The sequence below is a fragment of the Xiphias gladius genome, chromosome 19, assembly GCF_016859285.1.
Source record: "Xiphias gladius isolate SHS-SW01 ecotype Sanya breed wild chromosome 19, ASM1685928v1, whole genome shotgun sequence".
In the NCBI taxonomy this organism is placed as follows: domain Eukaryota; kingdom Metazoa; phylum Chordata; class Actinopteri; order Istiophoriformes; family Xiphiidae; genus Xiphias; species Xiphias gladius.
In genome coordinates, this window is record NC_053418.1 from 2,377,804 (window position 1) to 2,400,752 (window position 22,949).

At 42.3% G+C, this 22,949-nt stretch overlaps 1 protein-coding gene across 1 annotated transcript in view; it reads left to right on the top strand.

The window, feature by feature from the left end:
* fras1 (Fraser extracellular matrix complex subunit 1) overlaps positions 1–22,949 on the top strand; it is a 235,343-nt gene that overhangs the window by 76,223 nt on the left and 136,171 nt on the right. The window contains exons 4-11 of the mRNA XM_040154916.1: positions 2,266–2,358; positions 4,473–4,632; positions 6,330–6,463; positions 8,120–8,203; positions 10,239–10,340; positions 12,782–12,973; positions 15,997–16,086; positions 19,682–19,829. Coding sequence (XP_040010850.1) covers positions 2,266–2,358; positions 4,473–4,632; positions 6,330–6,463; positions 8,120–8,203; positions 10,239–10,340; positions 12,782–12,973; positions 15,997–16,086; positions 19,682–19,829 — 1,003 coding nt within the window. The remainder of the gene's footprint in view (positions 1–2,265; positions 2,359–4,472; positions 4,633–6,329; positions 6,464–8,119; positions 8,204–10,238; positions 10,341–12,781; positions 12,974–15,996; positions 16,087–19,681; positions 19,830–22,949) is intronic.

The window sequence follows — 22,949 nt, forward strand, 5'->3', positions numbered from 1 at the left end:
CCCCACTCCGAGCTATGCCAGCAATCAATGCCTAATGAATTCCACTCTGTCGGCTAGCAATCCGCTGTTAATTAAAAATTAGTCATCATGCTCACCAAACTGTGCGCTCCTTCCATTTAAAAAGCTCTTAAATTGTGACTCCCACTCACCTACACCGTGATAAAAAACTATTAGGGTTTTTATCATCTGCCCGTCTCTGATTAAAAGGCTTTCTTTTGAAATTCACTGCCATTATCTACAAGCTTAAATTTCCCCTTTTCCATAGTTTTCCCACCTCACCAACTTTTCTGAAATCCATTTCTAAATTTCACCGGAGTATCCTAATATTTCTGTAACGTTCTACACTCTGGGTTAATCGTCTACCGCAGACGTCTATGTCCGGACAGTGCGTCTCATATCTTTGTTGCTTAAAATAGCATATTCTAAGTAGCACATATACTGATAAAGGACGAGATCATACTTTGTGCACATAGTCTACAAATAAAGGTCAGATTTTAAATTCGGAGTTTGGCTGCAACTATGGGTTATTTTCATTATCGATTAGAGAGGTAGTGAATAACGACACAAGGAGTGTCGTACTTAAAATGCATGTTCTGTTTGACCAACACTCAAAAATCACATGACTAAAACTAGCAGCTCTCATACTTGAGAGTCTGGAAGTTGTAAATGTTGGACATTTGGAATTTAAAAATCACCGAAACGTTTCTGTCCTGTACTGTTAATCATTACTTTCTTTCCGAGCCACGAATTGATTAATTGACTAATTGTTGCAGCTCTAATCCAGGTGCCTGATATTTTAAATATTTTGTTCACCTTTCAATAAAAATAGAGGGAACTACCTCTGCATGTTTTCTATTCACTGATTCATACATAAGTGCTTAGTTATACATTTTCGTCTTTCCCCCTTTTTTAAACTGTTTCAATTTAAGTCTTGCAGTTTGCGGTTTCATTTGAAATTTAAGTCCTGTATCTCTAACGTGTAACACGTGTAAGAAATTAGTAAAAGCTTAATAAAATCAAAGACTGATACGATGGATTCCATAAACATATGAAGCTACGTCACCTCTTAAGGGGAAGGTCAGACTTTAGGTGAGCTCACCGTCCACTAGACTGTTAGGTTTGGGTTCACATTATTTTATGATAAAGCAGGAAAGTGGCTAGTAAATCTCAATTTAACTGTCTCCTCTTCACTGTTTCGGAGAAGCTCCGGACACCTACATATTTTTTTTATTTTCCTGCAAAAGCAACTGCGAGATTAGAAAACCCTGAGTAAGAATGCAGCACTCCATGTGATAAATGAACTCTTCTCTTTCTGAGACTGTAACATCTCTTTATGTGCAGCAATAAAACATCAGATGGGGTCAAACTCTTTTACTATAGGCATATTTTTATGATTAAATTCGAGACAGCAGAGAGGCTGAAAAACCTTGTTGAAAACATCATTTGAGTATAATATTCTATATGGAAACATTTAAAAGTTCTTGTTATTAGTGTTTAATTTATTAGCACAACATGACTGTCGTGACAGATACATTTTCCAGATGCTTTCAAATTCAGCTGGCGGTCTTTTTTCTATTTTAAATTTTTGCGTGCTAGTAGATGATTACTGACAATATAAACCCTTGGTCTATTTGATTCTTCGTGGCGAACCGCTACCTGCTGTGCAGCTCAATCTTTCATTTTCAATACCCCTTATTTATACATTTAGTTGCTATTCTTCTGCCATTGTAGTTTGTTTTTCTCTTTATCTGTTGACACAAGACATTCTCTGAAGCAAATTGGGGGTTATTTTCTCTCACCTCGCACAAATTGTGTTCCTCCCTTCCTTTTTTTGTATTCTAAATCATTTGTATTCGGAAATAAATAACGTCTAAAGTATGTGCTGGCTCTGCGTCCGGCCCTTTCTGCTATCCCATTTGCCTCCTGCCACACATTCAGCCTCAATTACGGCGTGTAGGTAGCCTGGCTGCGTTGTGAATCTGTATTGTAATATGTTTTGTAATACCTCCACCGCGCTCGCTTTGTATTCTACATGCTGTGCAGGCCTGATGGAGTCTTCATTTATTCATTATTGTCAGTTCCATTGTGTTGTTTGTCTGGCATGTTGGTTAATTTCCATGGAAATAAGACAATATTTGTATTCGTGCTGGTTAAAAGGAGCCACATCCGTTTTCTGTGTATGTCTTGGGGTAATTTGCGTGTACTTGTGTTGATAATGCTGGGTTCGTATGTGTGCTTGTTCATATGTGTTTGTCTCTTCTACAGGGCGAGCGTTTGAGGATCCCTGCCAACAAGTGCTGCCCGGAGTGCATCTCCATGTCCCAGGGTTCCTGCGAGTACGAAGGAGTCGTCTATGGCGTAAGTGAAAGTGAAAGTGATGTTCTCTTTCCTCTTCCCCTGATCATCTGACCATTTTAATAAATGTTATAATGCACACGCAAAGGAGCAACATCTAGGGATCGATCTAAAAAAAGAGTCCGTGGCCAAGGGTTATACTTTTTAAGCACAGCATACAGTACAATAATAGTTTAGACAACAGTGTTCCTCTAAATTTGTGGCAACAGTTCCAGAGCCTGTTTCAACATGACAATGCCCCCAAGCACCAAGCCAGCTCCATAAAGAGATTGTTTTCCCAGTTTGGCGTGGAAGCACTGGACAGGCCCGCACAGAGCCCTGACCTCACCCGACATCAGTGTTTGAACTAATGCTCTTGTGGTTGAATGGTTCCAAAACCTGCTGGAAATCCTGAAACAAGGATGAAGGCTGTAATGGCAGCACATTAATGCCCATTTTGGAATGTCTGGTATTTTTCTCTCGTTTGTTGTCTCTGTTTGTAAAATACTTCAAAAAGGTACTCGAAAAAAGGCTTTGGATGACATTGGGTGGGAAATCCTGAACAACATTACATCCGAGCTGGTTAAACCCATTTACCATTTAAACAGATTCATGAATTCAATTTGGTCTCTGCCGAAAAACTGGTTCCAGAGACTGGTTCCAGAGACCTGCCCCCTTCCCGCCTCCGCCTCACAAAAGCCACAATCGCTGTCTTGTTCATTTCCCATCGAGTGTCCTCCCGATTAATGAGCTTGACATTTTGGCAGCCATTTTGGACAATACAGGTCCTAAAGAGAAACAAGTCTTTTTCTTGGCTGGGTTTGGAGATTCCATTGCCATTGCTTCCAGGCTGAAGTGGCATTTTACATGGATCTGAACAGTCAGGAGTGGGAGTTTGAAGAGGAGCCATGGCTTTTTGAGGGTTTTGCGGCACATCTTGATCGAAGGACCGGGGCTGATATCACGCTACTGCTGCTGCTCCATTCCCAGGAAAAAAACAGTTTGGAAAAATTAAGCATCCTTGCCTTTTGCAGACATCCCAGGTCACAAAGGATGGAGATTTTTTTTTTAATGCGACAACGGATGCCTTTATCCATAAGCATGTTTTTTGAAAACCTATACATTAAGCACAAGAGTATTTTTTTTGGTTTTGTTTTTTTATTTTATATTTTGTGTCACAATATTTGAATGTTTGTCTCTTTTACATCAAACTGTAATCTGGGACGGCTCCAGACAGATTGTGATTTTTCAACATTTAAAAGAAGAAAAAAACACAATGGCTGTATACCGACACCATAAAAGGCTTAAATGTTTGCCACATAAATCTTTCCAGGGTGAAAAAGCCTTTAGATGAATGCTCCATTAAAACTCAGACTAGTAATGATATTGTATTTCATGCAGGGTAACAAAGGTTTTAATGCAGGTTTCCCAGCCTGACATCTCAGACAATGAAATGAAGCCCGATCCTCACCTCTGTCATTTTGACTGCAGGAAACATCGACATGCTGACATCTCATTTAGACCGAAGGAACAGCAGCGAACACATAACGCATATCCACAAATGGATGTATAAGAGATATATCTAACTCTAATTAACACCCCAGAGATAACACCCCAGTTCTGTCAATCACAGTATAGAAACATCCTCATGGTTTTACAATAATATGTTACCCTGAGGCATCTTCTTAACACTAGTATATACACATATGAATACAGTTCTGAATCTAGCAAGATCACCAACATGACTACCGTTACCCCCGAGCTGTCGTTGCAGATAAACCAGCTGCTCAAACCCTCCTTCAACCACACTGAGATTAGACATCTGAACTTCAGTTTGCAAATGTGATGGTAATGTCCTCTCACGCTGTGCCTCCCCACGCACACGCTCTTATTTTTCAATCTGTTTTTTTCTTCTTCTCTCTTCCCATGATCTCTTTTTGACACATCTTTCCTCTGCCTTCTCTGCCCTCTGTGACTCTGTTCTCTCGCCTGTCACTCAGGCTTAGGCTCGTCTTGTCCACAGAGAGGAAAAAATTTCTCTTCATCCCACTCTCTACCTGCTTCTTTCTCTCTTTCTTCCCCTTTTGTTGTGTTTCTGTGTGCAACCGTATGTCTCTCTGTTCCCCTGGTTCTCGCAGCCTGACAGCCAGTGGAGTCCCTCGCCCTGTTCGGTGTGTATTTGCTCCGGCGGGAGTGTGTCCTGCAGCAGTCGCCCCTGCCCCCCTCTCAGCTGTCCTGTGGGTGAAAGCCCATTCATTCCAGCCGGGGAGTGCTGTCCCAAGTGTGGCCGCAGTGGGGGTGAGGACCGCTTCATGATCACCTGCACATTCAGATTTCAGATGCAGCCGCTGCTAGACCTGTTTTGCGTGTTCTGCCTGTTACCTGCACCCGACCGAAGAATTAGAGTCACCATCTGTTTATTTCAACGAACCAACAGAACCATATTAATTTGCTTTTTCTTTTGATGATTTCCTGGAATTTGAATTGAAATTTGCGCTCGGTTGGATGGAAGCCTGGCTATAGTGTGTGGATGCAGTGCCAACTCTTAACCCTCAGCTGCCGATGCTTCCCTTAATGCATGAATTACGCAACTGACCTTGTTTGAAACAGAATTACCGTGCTACGCTAGTGTTGCTATTACCAAAACTAAAAGTCTAAATGTTCACGAGTTTCGTTTCAAGTCTCTGCCTAGAAGATAGGAAACCAGACGTACTATGTTTTCCCAAATGCATGTTAGTGAGAGTTGTCATTTCTGGGGAATTTTCTCCACTCACAGGAAGCGGCACATAAAAACCCCCTAATATTTGTCAACGATGCCCTGCTTCACCCCCCCATGAATAACACCAGACATTTAGATTGGCAGAGACCTGAGGCTGCTACTGCTGACTGACTGCAGCGTTTTTTCAGTTATATTCCAGTGCCTTTCTCAAGGGCAGCTTTACTGAATTCTCACTTGCTACGTGGATACTGTTGTTTGAAGAAATGCATGCCAGTAAACAAAGAAATCTCACAAATACACAACGTAGTGCAAAATGCATAAGCACTGCTATTAAACAGTGACACACAACAGAACAACACAAAATACTGGCACGTGCAAACATGCCCTAAACCTCAAAGAGGTTTTTTATGATCATATTTCCTCTGGCCTTGAGCACATTTGTCCAGCCACTCCGGACCGCAGAGATTACGTCACCACACAGAACGTCCCAGGCCGTGGACCGCGGCATTGGTGCATCGTGGAACTGAATGGCTTCCTTTGTGTTTGGATACCAAAAGAATACATGTAATTTATCAGTTTCCTTCGTTGCTTTACGAAACCATGAGTCCAAAGGCTTTATTCTAACACCCAAAGATGCATCCATCCACACAGGACTACAATCAAAGTGCAAATGTTCCCATTGCAATTCTTAGTCAGGTATGCCTTTAAAAGCTTTTCAAACCGTTGCATGATGGATGTTTTCAGGGTTGCAGTGACAATTATAATACCTCCATTTTTTGTGTGTGGTGGTGTACTATAATACTGCTACCAGATATTAGTTATAGCTCGTTGCGTATCATCATACTAAGAGTAAAGTATCACAGGTGATCGCAGGTAGTCATTTTCCAAGGTACAGTAATTAAGAAATATTACCCCTGTTAAGAGATCCCTCGTATGCTTGGGCCCCGCGTTTAGCGTGGCATCTCGTCTGTTATCAGACAGGGTGCTGTCGCGACAAACCCCGAGTGTTTAGAGTGCACAGAGCAGCTGCAGCGGAGCTGAAAGGTTAATCTTGACTCTAATGACGTCCTGGAGCTGCGATGATGCATCCCAGCAGTTAGCAGCTAATTAGCAACTGCCTTTTTTTTCCTTTTTTTTTTTTTACTGACTGTAAATCAATGAGTGTGTTGGCAAACAGTGCTTGAACATTCAGCTCATTACCTGACAGCCATTCCCACTGTTTACTCATTCTGTGTTTATCTCGGTGTGTGTGTGTGTGTTTGTTTGTTTGTTTCAGAGTCTTGCTCCTGGCAGGGAGTTGTGTACAGGGATGGTGAGGAGTGGAGGCCCAGCCTCTGTTCCAGATGTGTCTGCAGCAGTGGGGAAGTCCAGTGTTCGGTGGCAGAGTGTCAGCAAGTGGCCTGCAAACCGGTGAGATAATGGCAGAACACGATTTTGAGAGATGTTTTCATCTTCAATATTCACACTGGCCAGTTAAAGTACAACGGTGCTGCGTGTCTGTTCATCTCAGTTCAATTTGTACAAATTCAATTAACCTCTTGGCATGAATGTAAAAAGAAACAGCCTGGCACTTTGTGAAATGTGCCTTTTTGCCATGAAATTCGCAGTCAGTGCTGAAGACAATCAATTTGATACATAATTGATTATCTATCTCACACTTCTACGCCTGTTCTTAGGATGGGAATAAGAACCGTCTGTGTAGAAACAGACAAAGATGACCCTCTTTTCTGCTCGCTTCCCGCTTTACTGCTGGATTGCTTGGAGCAAAGTTTCATAAATACAGACCCGTCTCTTGAGTTAATTTTGTTCTGTAGCGCACTGGAGCTTATATATTATCATTAAATGAGGTACATTATAATAAATCCGTGGAGGGTCAGCATGGCTCCCACAGGAGCGCGGCTGACGGGAGCGGCACGGGACAGCACGGAGGAGAAAAATGAGCTCTCATTTTTCACTACCCTCCTTGGACAAAAAAATATTCTGTCTGAAATGCTAGCCATAAAAATACACGACGGTTACCTTCCACTAAAGTGGCAATTCTCAGTTGATCAGTCGATTGGAACAAAATTAAGCTGCATCCATTTCGGTGATTGATTGTTTTAGTCATTTTTCAACCAAAAATGCCAAATATTTTACTCAAATAAGATGATTTGCTCCTTGTTGTCATCACAATTAATAGTAAATTAAATTTTTTTTTGATTCGGAGTCTTTGTTTGGATAAAACAAGCAATTTGAGGACATCATTTTGAGCCGTGGGACATTGTGATTGGTGTTTTTCTCTATTTTTTTTATGTTTGAGAGACCAAACAGTTGATAATTCATTTAGGAAATAATGGCCAGATTAATCAATAACTCCAACAAATCCAAAGCAGCATCATTATTGCTGCCTATCCTTCTGAGAGTTAGCTGGGTTTTGCTAATGGTGGACTTACAACTCAGTCAAAGCTGGAAATGTATCTCACATTCGGCACGGTGCAGAGATGCTTTGTGCTGTCACAGCGCCCAGCTGATCCTGGTCAAGAAATATCTCCTGTGGGATGCCTCACTATAGATTTATTTTCCGTCTTCATCATATTGGCATTTCTCTCCCATACACAGCTTAAATAAAGGAGATGTAATGTGTCAGTGAGGCAGGTTTGGAGTTGTCGGTGGGTGTGCCTCGCAGCAGTACACCAGCAGTTTCCCCATTTCCAGACTTTGTGACAAAATAGGGCAAACACCTAATGCTGTGCTGGAGGCAGAGAGATGAAACTGATGCTGACCTCATTTAACTCTCGGTAAGATTGTGTTTGCCAAAATGTCAGCCTGCCTGACAATATTGTCACGGCTTGTATTTACAATGTCGTGTGTAATAGAATGATATTATATCACAGAAAGAGCATGTAGATTTGTACTCTTCTATTACAGTGGGCCATCTGTCTCTTCTTTGTCTTTCTTTCTTTCTCCCAGTCACTCTCTCTCTCTCTCTCTCTCACACACACACACACACACACACACACACACACACACACACACACACACCTAGTCTGACTGTTTTTTTTTTTGTTTTTCTCTCCCTCCCCTCAGCATGAGAACTTGGTGATTCAGCCGGGCCAATGCTGTCCTCGGTGTGTGTCCAACCCCTGTCTGTTTGCTGGGAAACAGTACCAGGTGGGCAACCTGTGTGTGAGTGTGTGTGTGTGTGTGTGTGTGTGTGTGTGTGTGTGTGTGTGTGTGTGTGTGTGTGTGTGTGTGTGTGTGTGTGTGTGTGTGTTTGTTTGAGTTTAAAAAGTGTTTATGTGCACCTGTTATTGTGTAGGTGTGTGCGTAAGTCCTCCGTGTTACAAAGCCTCGGGCAGAGCCAGTGTGCGTGAGTGTTACTGTGTCCATAAAAAGTGTGTGTGTTTGTGATTTTTTAAATGTGTTGGAGGATGTGGATGACAGCTCATAAATCTGTATTTATGTGACCTGCCATATTTTATACAGTATTTTGTGTTTCCCCGCACTGTCTGTTAGCATATATTTTTTTTGATGAAAGGGAGACTTTGACACATGCATGTGCATGTATGTGAAAGTGTGTGTTTGTATTTTGATATTGAGATGAAAGCAGTCCGAGCCTTCTCCGCTCCTCTCTACTTATCTTTTTCTCTAATCTCAGCTTGCATCACCTCATCTGCCCTGCTCTGGCTTTCCCGTGCTGTGTTTATAGTATACACTCACGTACCCACTCCCTCTCTCTCCCTCTCTCTCCCTCTCTCGCTCAATGCCAAGTTTCACCTTTGATCATAGAGTGTCCCATTCTGTCTAATGTGTGTTTGTATCTTCTGAGACACACACACACACACACACACACACACACGCACGCACGCCCGCCCACGCACACGCTCACTCTTCAGATGTGTGTTTTTCTTCTTCAGGGTGTCAGGAAGTGTCGGGGACGTCTCAATTTGTGATTTATTAAAGAGAATGAATTATGTTGCCTTGCGTCTGGTCTCAAATGCACAGCCTCAGTCCTTATACAGTGCGCACATCCATGCGCACACGTAGCAGTGTGTATGTGTGTGAATGGCTATATGGTTTAATTGGGCACAAAGTTATAAAGCTTTTCAGCTGATTAACAGGATTACAGGTAAACTTCACTTTATTTGTTTAATTTTTGGGATTTGAAAAAGTGAGGGTTTAGGGTTGGGGTTAGGGCAATTGCCGGTATGACACGGGCAGTGTTTGCTCAGATGCAGTTTGACTGATAACACGGCTTATGCGGAATTAATTGATATAACAGTCTTTCAACATTGAAACCAGTTACCGGGCTTCATGTCGTGGCTGAATGGTGTGTATGAACTGGTGTGTGTTTGTGTGTGCAGTGAATGTCTACAAAGATTAAGGCTTTATTCACATGAAAAATGTTCGGAGCTGCTTATTCAGACCTCTTTGGATCGGTCCGTTAATTCAGGGGAGAACAGAGCCGTTTGACCTTGGGCCGACCCAAATATTAGCTTCAGTGCCCTTTAAAAAGATGTGTGCTACAGTCCATTATGAACCACTCACATTTTATACAAAGGAACCTTTCTCACAGGTTAGTGATGTTCAGAGAGCTGTACAAAATGCTGTATAGCGCTTTAATAAATGGTTGTAATGAATGTTATATCAGTGAAAAATGACTTCTTGTGAAATAATGAAATAATTTGCATCCTCCAGGCTTCAGTCAATATTTAATTAGGTAGTTAGAGCTGAAAGAGGAAGGAAGCTAGAATTTAATCTGACAGCTACGGGAATATGACTCCAAATTTATACTGATTATATATTTAAGGTCTGAAAGACACTGGGCACGGAGCGGCTGTGGGACAACCTCACTTCACTTCGGCGTCCTGACGAGAGTGTGTGCAGGCGGTAGATTCACCGCTGCTTCTGTTTTCTTAGAGTTCGGGTCTTCGCGCTCTCTTGTTTGAAACGTCTTGAACTTAAGGAGAATTACGTTGCCATCTGATAGCTGCTATTTGCTCCCGACAACAAAGTCTGCCCATTGTAGATCTGTATACTGTTCGAGCTGCCTACTCTGAATCCCCACACAGAAGACACTCTTTGGATTCAAATGAGCTTTGAATTTCCCACACGCAGCCTGTGATTCACCGTGCGTAAGACTGTGTAAAAGTGTGTGTCTTGTTTGGAGATGGCCTAAATTGGGTACCTGTGTGTATCTTGGCAGCACGGCGAGCAGTGGCGGAAGAACGCCTGCACCACATGTGTGTGCGACCGGGGTCAATCTAAATGCCACACGCACACCTGTCGGCCCGTCAGCTGTGACAAGGTGGGTAGTCTCTCTCTCTCTCTCTCTCGCTCACACACACACACACACAGACACACACACGCGCGCACACAGGCATTCAATTTCATCCAGAAATCACCAGATACATTTGCCATTGTGTTGAAACCCTGATGGGTGCAGAGATGTAACCGTGCAGCACCTTACAGAAATGTCTTCTGCTCCCTGCCTGACAGTCTCTCTCACACACACACACACACACACACACACACACACACACACACACACACACACACACACACACACACACACACACACACACAAAAGTACCAACATAAGCTGACGTTTAAATTGTTAATTGTATGCAAATGTCATTTTCACCTTCCATTTTGCGCTGGAACTCTTGTTAGTGAAGTCAGGACCACACAACACAACATTAAAGGGCCACGCACAGACACATACATAGTAACACCAGTACAAGTGACAAGTAAAAAATAAGGTAGAACAAAAAATAGACTAAATATGTTACATAGACAGGGGAGATAAAGTCGTAGTGAAGTTAAAGTGCAGTTACTCAGCAGTTACGAATAGAAAAACTGACCCAGTTTGAATAAAAAGAGAATAAAAACACAGTGTAGCTTGTGTAAACAATCGCACACACAAGAAAAGTTTAAAGTTTTGATATTAAACTGGCAAAAGTTGATCATCAGAAAGTTCTGTAGAGTTGCTAAATGCAGCCTCACTGCATTTGGTTCTGACTGGAGGCGACCGGCTGACTAAAGATCTAAGGGCCCAACTAAGTTTATATTTTCTAAGCATATCAAAAATGGATTTTAGCCTTAAGCCACTAAGTAACTTAGAAGCTAGCAGCAGCACTTTAAATCTATTCTATGCCAAACAGGAAACCAGTGTAAATCTGCAGGTGTTTAATGCTCTGTCTTCTTGGGGAGGAACCATTTCAGTAGTCCACCTTGGCTGAATTAAATGCATGGCTGAGTTTCTGTAACTCATGCATTGACAAAAACATAAACCAAAACATTCTTTTTTTTTTTTTTTTTTTAGCAAGCATTACATACACAGAGCTAAAAAGTACATTTGATGGAGACCATTTTAAGTGGAGGATTAATCCACCTTTGGTGCTGTAGTGAGTGTTTCGGGGCAGCAGGACAGTGTGTGTGGGATTGTGTCAAAAATAAATGACAAAACTAGAGTGTGTGTGTTCATGTTAATGAAAGGACATGTCACCCAGTGCAGCGGTGTAACTCACTGTTTTTAATAGTAGTGGACAACAATGGAGCTCCATGGTACAGAGGAATAAGACACATCAGGCTTTGGATACACATACAATACATTTTAGTAGTTCATTCATTGTTGTTTTCGATCTTTTCATGGTCGTATCCTTTAAACTACTTGTAGAAAAGAGACTCAACATTTACCATTAACATAAACAGTTCAGGTTAACTTAGATCTTTGTTGCGCCACAAGAGAAAAATATATTCCTTTTGCAGGAAGGCCGTATAAAAACACTAATAACACCATAAAACAATAGAAGTCATTGAAGAGTCTATGTGATTAAAAAACTGACCTGAGTGACACAAAAAAGTCTGCTCATTACTCTTTAAATAATTGCAAAACTGAATGTGTTTTCAAACACCTACAGGTTTACGTCATTAAGATGCAAGGGGGAATGTCAAATTCCTTAAATAGAGGATATGAAGCTGAAATCGGTTTTAATCCTGATTTCAGTCTTGCAGTGTAAAAATCAGCCACACACTATTTCTGTTATATACTGAACACACAAAGCAATCAAAAGCATAGAGTTCAGACCTCGCTTTCATAAAACCTTTAAAGCCGAAACACGGGGTTTGGGGAAATGCTTATCAGGTTTCATGCTGTTGCTGTGAAGCCAGCGGAAACCTTTTTTGAAGCACGTTGCTCTTTCACTCAAAGTTTCCATGTCTCTTTTAAACAAAAATATTCTCAGCTTTGATTTCCGCAGAGCTGAGGACATTTTAACGGACCATTCCCTCCACTAATGATAGCAGACAAAAAAAAAAAAAGAGGATAGAGGACCCCGGTGATTCACAAAATCTTGACAACATTTGGATAGACTTTGAACTTTCGGTGGAGTTTTCTGTAATAACGTTTACTGTCTTCATGAGATACAGATGCAGTTTCATTAAATCTGCACCTGTCAGCGCTTTCAAATAAAGTCCTAAGAACTGTCTGATGGTCCAGACTGCTTGGTGTGGTGGTTTTACCTCAAATGATGCAACACACACTCTCTCCTCCATCCTCTTATCTCTCTCTGCTGAAATGCACATACACACAAAAAAGCATTTTTTTTATAAGCTCCTCGATTTTTTTTGTCTTGTCTTACAGCTCAGTTTGTATTCCTTTATTCCCATCATCTGTACTGAATATGAAAACCAAAAAAAAAACAAAAACAAAGCAACCCTAAACTCACTGTACTGCTTTCTTTGCAGGGTCAGACCAAAGTAAAGCGTTCTGGTCAGTGCTGTGATGAATGCACGGCTGCCAAGGGAAGCTGCCTCTACGAGGGCATGGTGCGTTACCACGGAGACATGTGGAACGGCACTGGCTGCGAGTTCTGCAGCTGCGACCGCGGTCAGGTTCTCTGTCAGAGGGCCGAGTGCGGCCGCGTCGAATGCCCGCAGGTGAGCCTGGAAGAAAAAAAGGTCATTAGAAACCGAGAGGCCAAACAGGCCGTAGGTCTGGAAACTGTGGATGTTAGTTTAAAGTGTACAAACATACTCGGGGCAGAACTTTTGTTAAATGTTAGTGAGCTACAGTTTTTCTGTCTAAATTAACAATAAATGGTATTCAGACTGACAGACTATGTAAAAAAAAAATAGATAAATAAAAAATGCAAGCTTGTCTGACAGAAAAGCTGAAGAAACGCGGCTTTGATCAATTAAATACATACAAGTACGCATCCCAAGTAGATTACTTTGTAAAATACCTCTCCGGACTTGTAAAGCCCTGTAGTTGTAGTATTATAAACTAGTGTTTTGGCGTTTGATAAACTGTCAGACCAACAAATCCTGCAACCTAAAACCCTTGAATATGACCCTTAGGAGTGTACCAGTGGCAGGCGTACCAGACCTTTGTTGTCACGGTAACATTAATACGACCCGCAGGGACCCGAGGATTACCGGGCCTTCATCGTCATTGTAACAATAACAAACAAGCAGTTAAGGGTGTGGAACAGCCCCGGCTTAGGTAGGTGTAGGCACAGAAACAACCCCTTCTAGGTCGTTTGTGTTGGAATAAGCACTTCCTCAAGATTAGAGGACCCTCGTTGTGATGGTTACAATAATAAACATGGCTAAGGTTGTTGAATGGTCATGGATACAGGAAACACCATAGACGATCGTTCAAACTACCACACGGGAAAGGAACAGCCCATTCGCCAGCACATCCATCCACCCCAACCTCCTCCTTACGCGGACATTGTTGCTCTTTATACGACTCTCTTTATACTACTCTGCTGACTTCCTCCTTTGCTCCGATCATTATTGCCGAGAGGTTTCCCAACAATAAAACGTAACTATGGGTTGTAATAAGCTGCTCGCACGGGCGACCTATGAGGTCGTTTTTTTTTTAACTTCCTGGATGTCTTTTATTTAGACTGGATTTACGGCATTGGATTCCACACCGTCTCAGTAGCCTCACATCCTCACCAGCACCGCCCCTTGGGTTTGTTCAACACTGTACCGGTCTTGCTGTCAGGCTTAGGCCGATGATTAGGGAAAAAAAATAGGAGGTGAGATAGAATGAAGCTATTATTATAAAGCCAGTCACTCTAAACGGTAATGGAATGAAATCTCCGTCTAGACATGCTAAGTTGTCTCCGTTTGCTCACTAGCCTAGCTGACCAAGTAGAAATCAGTTAAAGCTAGATATATGCTAGTTTGCTAGAATGCTGGTTTTCTAAAAGCCTTTATCATCTCGATAAAAATTAAGCTCCACCCCCTGAAAGTTCACTTGACCAGTGAGATTATTGCTTTCTTCCTGTAGACATGACATGGAGAGACAGCTCATTCGACACGTTGAGCGCAAAGCAAGATGAACTTCTTACAAGCTGGCTCCGCAAGTTCAAGCTTTTCTACCCTGGTTCTCAAACCTTTGCCCCGAAAATGCAACACGTCAGCACCCGGAAAACCCCATTTCCCGGCCTTCGAATGGGCCACTGAAAAGTTAATAGAAGATGTCACACTTGCTTTGTTCCCAGATTCCTACATGTGCTGCGGTGAAATTTACCAATTCACAAGGTCTGATGTATCTACCTTCATTTGTATTTAGAAAGAAATCCAGGTTTGATAGAATCGGAAGAGTGGTGATCATTTGAGGTTACAGGGTTGGCTGCTTCCATCACAGATAATTCACTCAGTTAAGATTAAAGTAAATTGAAAGACAAGATGAAACCCTGATGATCTGTGTGGAAACTTGTGCGTCAGTTTCACCACTAGAACCTGTCAGTAGACACGGGTAATGTGACCTACACTCACTAAACCTACACCAGCCTGACGTCGCACCTTAAAGGCTTTCCCTGAATGCATCACATCTTTTTAACACAGTACTACCGTCTCAAAGTAGACGCACCCTCATATGAATACAACCGAAGCATCGGTAGTAGCATTGTGAGGACATGCGTTTCAGACTCGCCCAGGAAGGAATGTAGCACGTTGGACGTGGGAGCTTTTTGGGACAAAACTAACAAAGGATTTGTTATGGCTATTAGCTGGTGTTCCCCTAGTTACCTTTATCCTCCAACATGACCCGTTTTCTGGCGCCACATCGGCTCAACACCTCATCCAATGTTTTCTTATGTCAAGAAGATTTAATAGTATTGCTTTAATATCGCCTGCCAAGACCAAATAAGCCCTCATTAATCATACTGTACGGCGATAATTACAGCTGTTAAGTGTCATTAGCTGTAAGTAGCATAATTGGAATTCGTCCAGCTCTGAACTGAGCAAGGTCACTCTGCTACGGAGATCAGAGCCGTGCAGTTTTCAACCTGTGTGTGTGTGTGTGTCAGTGTGCAAAACAATTAAGACAAGGTTATGGGTTTAATGACAAGTGTGGGTCAATAGGCAGAAAACGGCACTGGGGTGCAGTTACGTTAGGGGGTTTATGATTTTTGATTAGTGTCAGAAAATTGCATTAGTGGCAAATTGCCATTGTGATGTGCAAAGCTTATAACCCCAGTTTAGCTATTTTTCATTTGCTGAAAGGATTACGAGGTCTGAAAGCTGAGGAGATTGTTTGACTCCTGGCTTGTGAAGCTATTAAAAGCTAACAAAATCAAAAATTCTTGGTGGAAATTCGCAAATGAAGGCAGATTTTCACACTCCTCCAGTGTTGACAAAGTGGAGGTACAAGGTTTTCACCCAAGAGATTGCTGGCATGAATCATGATCATTATGACGATTATGATGGTTTTGAATCAAGTCATGGGAATGTTATTTATACTCCTCAAAATCCAAGATGTGCCTCGTAAAGCCTTGTGTACTCATACTGCTGAGTCTTTGTGGCTCTGTGGGCTTCTCTTGTGCTGTACGGTATATGTTATTATGGTTTTCCCTGTAGATTTAAATATTAAATCTCTCTGCAGATGAAATGTAACTTCATGTCAGCCAGAGAATCAACTCAAAACTTAAATGTTTTTTTCTTAGGGATCAGAGCTTGTTCACCTGCCGGGGAAGTGCTGCCTGGAGTGTTCTTCTGTGAAACCTTCCTGTGTGTACGAGGGGAAATCCTACAAGGTACTTCTATCATACATCTAGAACTGACTTTCAGTGCATTTGCACACGAACATGAGAGGAGAACTGCAAAATCAGGCAGGAAATCCAAACTGTGTGGGTGAGACAGAGACGCTACGGGGATTCTATAAATTCTCTATTCTCAGAAGAAAGAAGAAGTCTCACTGCAGAGGAGGCTGCTACACAAACAACCAAACACATCACTATTAAGCCGGATATAAATATATTAATATTAACTCTAAACACTGATAATTAAAGTTGTGGTGAGACAGACTAAATGTGTGTTTTAGGATAGAGCCATCAAATTACTTTGGGCTGTTTAGCCTGTAACTGGAATCTCTCTCTTATTATTCTGGCCCATATGTTTTACAGTGTCGCCAATTTAATTATTTATAGGCTAGTCCTGGAAACCCAGAATGCAAAGGCTTGAATTTTTTTTACACTGTCTGCCGGAGGGGAATGCTCATGAAATGCTGCGGGACGGTCAGCCACGGCCGAGGCCCGGAGCAAGTGCAGAGAGAGAGCCTATTGTCCTTTTCCAACAGATTTTTCTTTGTCTCCCTGAGAAATGATCGTATCAGTGGTAAACAAAAACAGATTGATATTGCATACTTATTAAGCGCCTACACACATTAACACATGGGTGTCTCCGCTTTTGTGTTTTTTTTGTCTGTTGGGAGAGGTTTGCATGAAAGGTTAAAGACGCAAGTTTGTGACCAGATGATTACTGGTTCGAGTTCCCGAGTGATATTAAAATCTCAGCGGGGAAACCTAATGAGTTATAGAGTGATAAATTGTTTGTCTAACACTTATCTTACATTTAATTTAAAGGGCACATTAGCAAGCAATTTATGTCCCGAATAGGAAAACCGTATTACAACGTACAATATAGTAGATCAGTAAATGATCAAACACACACAACATGCTGGTGATGCGTACGTTATAAAAGCTGCCTGTTCTGTTTGACATCGCACGGAGCCAGAGTAAAAAGGTGGAGGACAAAATAATATCAACGCACCAGATATGAATATGAAGTATCTAATAAAGAGCAACGGAGCAGTGTTAACGAAAACTAAGACGAAAAACATTCGTTGACAACCTTTTATTCACAATGAAAACAAGACTAAAACCGAATAACAAGTAACCTTTGAAAACTATGATGAAATCTATTACATTTTTGCGCCAACCTATTAAAAACTAAACAATAATGTGAAAGACGGACAAATGGACGTGTATTAATGCAGAGTCTTATTTAACAACCTGCATGCATCTGTGGGAGCACACACTATATCTCCTCAAACAGTTTCCTCTGCTGTTCAGGAGATGATTTAGCCACTTGGCCTGTTGCCCTGCTATTGACAAGAGCCTCCTTGCAGAGTCACGTGTCTGTCACCAGTGTCATCTGATGTTACCTGTTCTCTGAGGAAACGGATTCATGAACTAGGTTCATCTACAATCCACTGCCGAGACAAACTGCGAATAACATGCAGGCAGCAGGCCGACATTGGTAAAGAGGTGGAGGGGACATTAACGTTACTTTCAGTCGGCCATCTTTAGTGTTGCTATCAGGAGGCGTGAGTAAGTTCCGGGATTGATGTCGGCGGTCCGTCTAAATCGTCCTCTGGGTGACCAGGCGAGTGAATCCCGCCTCCGAATCGCTCACTGCTCTGCAGTGAACAGCACAGGTGGCTGCGGGAACGCAGATTAGGTTAGAGAGGGCTGTTCTGTTCAGACAGACAGAGTTTGGAAATGTTAAGCGGATTTACTTTGAGGTGAGTCGGTCTGTACTACGGCAAACGCGTGTAACCATGGTAACTCCACACGAAGATAGTGACAGCTGCAGCCTCAGGAGGCACTGAAAACATCCAAATTGCGAATGTATGACGAAAGTGAGACTAACATGTCTCTGACTAAAACTAGGGTAAAGTTTACAGAAATCAAATGAATAAAATCTGACTAAAACTACATTTTCATCAAAAGACTAGAACTCAATCAAAACCAGTCGCCGAAATTAACACTGCAGCAGAGCCAAACTTTGTCATCCTCGTGTTTAATACTAACAGGTAACGATGTCAGAAGGTAAGTGCACCACAAAGTCTCATCGACAGATTCGTGGGATCGAACTCTTCACTTGTACCATTTAAGAGCCCACCAAACAGAGGCCCAAGACGGATCAGATGCGCTATGATTGCTGGGTAAGATCTACATGAAGTAATACGGGGTCAGTGCTGTTTGACCAAAGGGATTTTACCTTAGGAAAGTCAGAAGGCTGAACTTGCATTAATAACGTGAGCACAAGGGACAAACAATGTGCACGGTTCTTTTGTTTCCTCTCGTGCTCCCTTCTGAAACTGGTGCGCTAGCCGATCTCTGTCCCGGTGAGTGGTGAGGCCCCTGACGTTTGACGCGGTTAGAAATGCTATACGCAGCGATGGAACCACGAGACGAAAAGATGCAAACAACATGAACATCTCTTTTGGTTTTTCCAGCATCGTTACGCCCACAGAGATCGCACCATGCCACCGTATCTCTGTCCAAAGTTGGTCCTGGCTTGGCATAAGACTGGAGATTGGATGGGGGGGGTACTTAACACACAGACATGAGACTGATGTTTATGCTCTCATCTCCCAGGGGGTTGAAGTGGGCCGGAACGGTCTGGTGGAACGGCGTTCTGGCCCCCTAGATTAATGAATAAATGAATCTGATCGGCAGTATAACACTTAATAATGTGGGCTGGTCGGCCGCGGAAAAATCCATTAAGTTTTCAGCGGCCCTCCGTCTGTCTCATTACCGGCCCTCTCCGCGTGCCTGTCATTCAGAGTGCGCATGAGGGCGTGCCGCGAGCGCGCTCCACGACTGTGCTCACTGACATATGTGATCTGTTAAATGACCTAATGTTCCTCAGCCGTTACACAACTGTGAATGCCGGCCTTCACACCGGATGGGATAACGAACTGAAGGTTGTGTTTCATGTGTTGTTCAGGGCTGCAGGTTTTTGTGCCACAAGTGGTTTTGCGAATGGGAGACCTGCTATAAAAGACTCATGACTGCCCATGACACTCAGTAGAGTTTTGATTTACTTCTGTGATCTGAAGTGTCCGTCCTTGTCCGTGTACGTTGACCCGCCACCCGCATTGTTTGGAAAAAGTCTCGGTGTTTCACTTTTCTGCATAAAATACATTTTTGTGATATTTCTGCTATTTGACCAATTATCTGTCCTCAGTGGGACGGTCGGTTCACTCATTCTGCTTTGAAAACGTACAGACCACTTTCCCAGGTTGTCTCCGACTTCTGGACCCCATTGAATATAAAAGTCGTGACTGCGAGGCTTCTTTTAAAACGGACGCATGCAGCTTATTAGCATTCAGCTTAGCGCCTGGTCTATGTGGCTTCCTTTTTAATTGTGACTCAGCTTTTTCAAGGTTAAAACCCTCCGTTAATGGTGTTTTCAGCAGTCTGTCCATCCCCTGTAAAAGTCTCTGTAAATGCCACAGTCACACTTTTTGTGCATGATAAGAACTTCAGCCTCTGCCTCTATTTCACTCTCCCTCCTCTGTTTTCATTCCCCCGTCTCTCTACCTTCCCTCTCTATTTTCAGGACATGGCCCAGTGGACGGACGGCAGTTGCCGCGAGTGTGAATGCCGTGATGCCCAGGCGACCTGTTATCTGCGCTCCTGCCCCACCTGCCCACCAGGCACCCTGGCCGCCACCCGGGAGGGCCGGTGCTGCCCTGAGTGTCGCCAAGGTACGTTGGCGTGCGCGACCGGCCACTTCTGTAACATTCCTGTCGCTCTGTCGAAGCCCGTTCGCCCGTTCGCTCTCCCTCTTTGCCAGCACACACTTCACGGAGGTTTCTGTCTTTTTGTGTCTGCAGGTCACTTTGCCAGGTTAAAGTCCCTCCTTCATTTAACATAGACCTGTTTTTAAAGTCTACTCGTTTTGGTGTCCGTATAAACCCCCTGGATGAGTAATTCTGAGGCTGAAGGTCTTTTGAAGCAGCCTCGAGGAAGAATCCGCCCTCAGATAGTCCAACACACCGCTAAATCTGTGATATTTACCGCAGTTTGACTTATTTTGGAGTTTTGAAGTCGTCCTTTATGTCTTTTTTTAAATATATTCGGCTTTACCTAAAGATTTCATACGTATACCAGAATGCCTTTTGACAACAGAGGCCTAAAAGTATGACTGACTGGCGAACAAGTATGTGAATGTCACACGGCGTCTATGCCCCCTTCCAAATCACATTTGCATTCTAGTTTTCATTGTCCTTGGGGAGAAGGGCAGTGCTGGCCAAGCTGCTCTGTATGTTTCAGCATGCAATCGCCTGAAGACTGACTGGAACAGTCACGGAGAGTCAATCTAAACTATCCTCAGTCTGTCACTGCTTTTATTTTTGATTTAAACCTTTATTTGTGCATCTGCAGTTGATTCGTTGACGGTACTTTTTAATGCCCTTTGTCATATTTACATTCATTTATACTCGTTAATATCAACATCGAATTCAAACTGTTTAAAAAAACAGGCAGTGGGGATGTGCTTTGAATTCCTGGGTCTGTTTTGTTGTTTGATGGGATGATTTTCCCAGTTAATTTTCAAACAAAGAAGGCATCATTTGAAGTTGAGAAGTTTCTGAAGACCGTGCTACTCTTTGCCTCCCTGGGGCCTCAAAGATACATGAAAAGAAAAATGGCTTTCAATTTGTTGGCCAATTTTCCATGGCAGAATATTACACCTATTTAACAATTAATGAATGCAAAATAAGCTTTTTCTATGATATGGTATAATTGTAATAGTGACCTCAGTCCCAGTAGGGTGCAAATAAAAATGACTGATTTTCTACTGCTGATTTTCTTAACGCTCTTCTTCCTCCTTTCCATTCGACCTGTTTCAACAGGAAATACCACAAATTTGGAAAAAAAAAAAAAAAGCTCTCAGGTGCATTAGAGTGTGGCGTTAAACTAATTTCCTCCCGTAAGCCACGCAGTCACATCAAAGCATTTATGTTTCAGCTTTGTCCTTAAAAAAAAAGCAAACAAAAAACGCTGATCCATTTGTCTCATTGACTGAAAGTGGGTATGCAGACTCTCAGCAATTATAACTAAACAAACTTGTGTTATTTTCTCATATCGATAAATACCCCAACAGGCAATTAAACAGTAGGATAACGTTGTTTAGATTTATGAAGAATTGCAATTAAGTTTGGCTGCATGAGTGAATAATTACAGTTGGACGAGGGAGCCGTTTTTTATTGCACCGTACGAATGGAGTGTTTCAGATGACAATAGCTTGATGAAGATGGATTAAATGAAGTTACTTTGTTGTCTGCGTGTCTGTGTCCCTCGACAGTCTTCTTGCTCTCTTAGGTTTTAGTATTCAGAGCGTCTTTCTCCGCAGCAGCATATTAAAATGTCTAAAAGCCAAAAACACTGTATATTCTCAGGGAAATAGACTAATTAGTCCAAGTAAACGATGGGGGAAACCTATAAAATGTAGTATCCTGAAGTAGCCGGTTAATTTCGCATCTGAGGGCCCAGCGTGTTCATTGGAAAAAAACGGATTTCAACTAAAAGTTATGTTTAATTCAGCGGATTAACAAAACACCACATTGGTTATTAATGACATTCACAGGCCTGCACCGTGGCTTTGCTGTTCCATTCATTTAATTTCCAACTCATTAAGCAAATCGGTCTCCTATGAATCCCGTTCTTATGCAGGCAGTTTGCGATGGCGACGGCAGCTTTATGGCAGCGTTGAGTTCCAGCGCAAGATTTATCGTGACATTGATGTGGTGCAACGAAAAAGTAAGGGTGCGGAGGTCTGGGTGGTCGACAAGGGGTCAGGTTGATACCAGTGATTCATCTTCCTCATCTCCTGGAATAGCAGAAGTCACTGTTGGCATTTCTAATACTTAACCATAACAAGGATGTTCCCTTAACCGTCACCGAGTGGTTTTCGGCATCATGTCTGGGTAAATAAGGAATTCATTTGAGAAGTTTGAGGAGCGAACATAAATGTTGTGCTGGAAACACCGAGGACAGACCGACAACCAGCCTGCGTCAAACCCCGGCTATTAATTTCCTAATACGGGCAGTGGTGGAAAGTAACAGAGTACATTCGCTTCTTACTCCACTGCCTTTATTTAACAGCCACAGTTACCAGTCACTTTTCAGATGAAGACTTTACATTAAAACATATCATAATCGTTTTCACCAAAAAGCAGTGTCCAATGGCAACTTGTCACTTTTAAGATCAATCTATAATTTTGTTAATAGTTCCGCCAAGTACCACCTTCTTCAACCTTCCAAACTTCTACATTGGTTTCATTTAAATAACTGTCTGAGTTATTTAAATCAAATTATCCAATATGTTACAAAATAAGCAAAGATTAGATGTTACAGCATTATTTTCTTTCCTTCTTTCTTCCTCTCTTTCTTTCACAATACATAAACAGTATGTCTACAGTTTTCTGTCTTTCCATCAGCTTAAAACACACTCAAGGAATCTTCTCCCAAATTCTTTGCAGAAGAGTTGATACTATCCATTGACTCTCTCTATTTGCCTCTTTCTGTCTCCATCGGCTCTGTCTCCTCTCTGTCTGCCTCTTTACACACTCGATATATATGTAGGGCTTATACTGCTGGAGAGAAAAACATCTATACCTCTTGTGTATACATGTGTGATTGTTAAGTGCAGCGCCGCAAGTGTGTGTTACCGTATGAAAGCTATGGGGAATGTAGTGTGCATGTGTACACAGCGATTATCATCTGTGCCTGAGCGAATGATTGCAAAGAGCCTGATTTCCATAATTTGCACTTGCGTGACGTCGCACATGTGCACCCGTCATGGCTTCTCGGCTTGTGTGTGC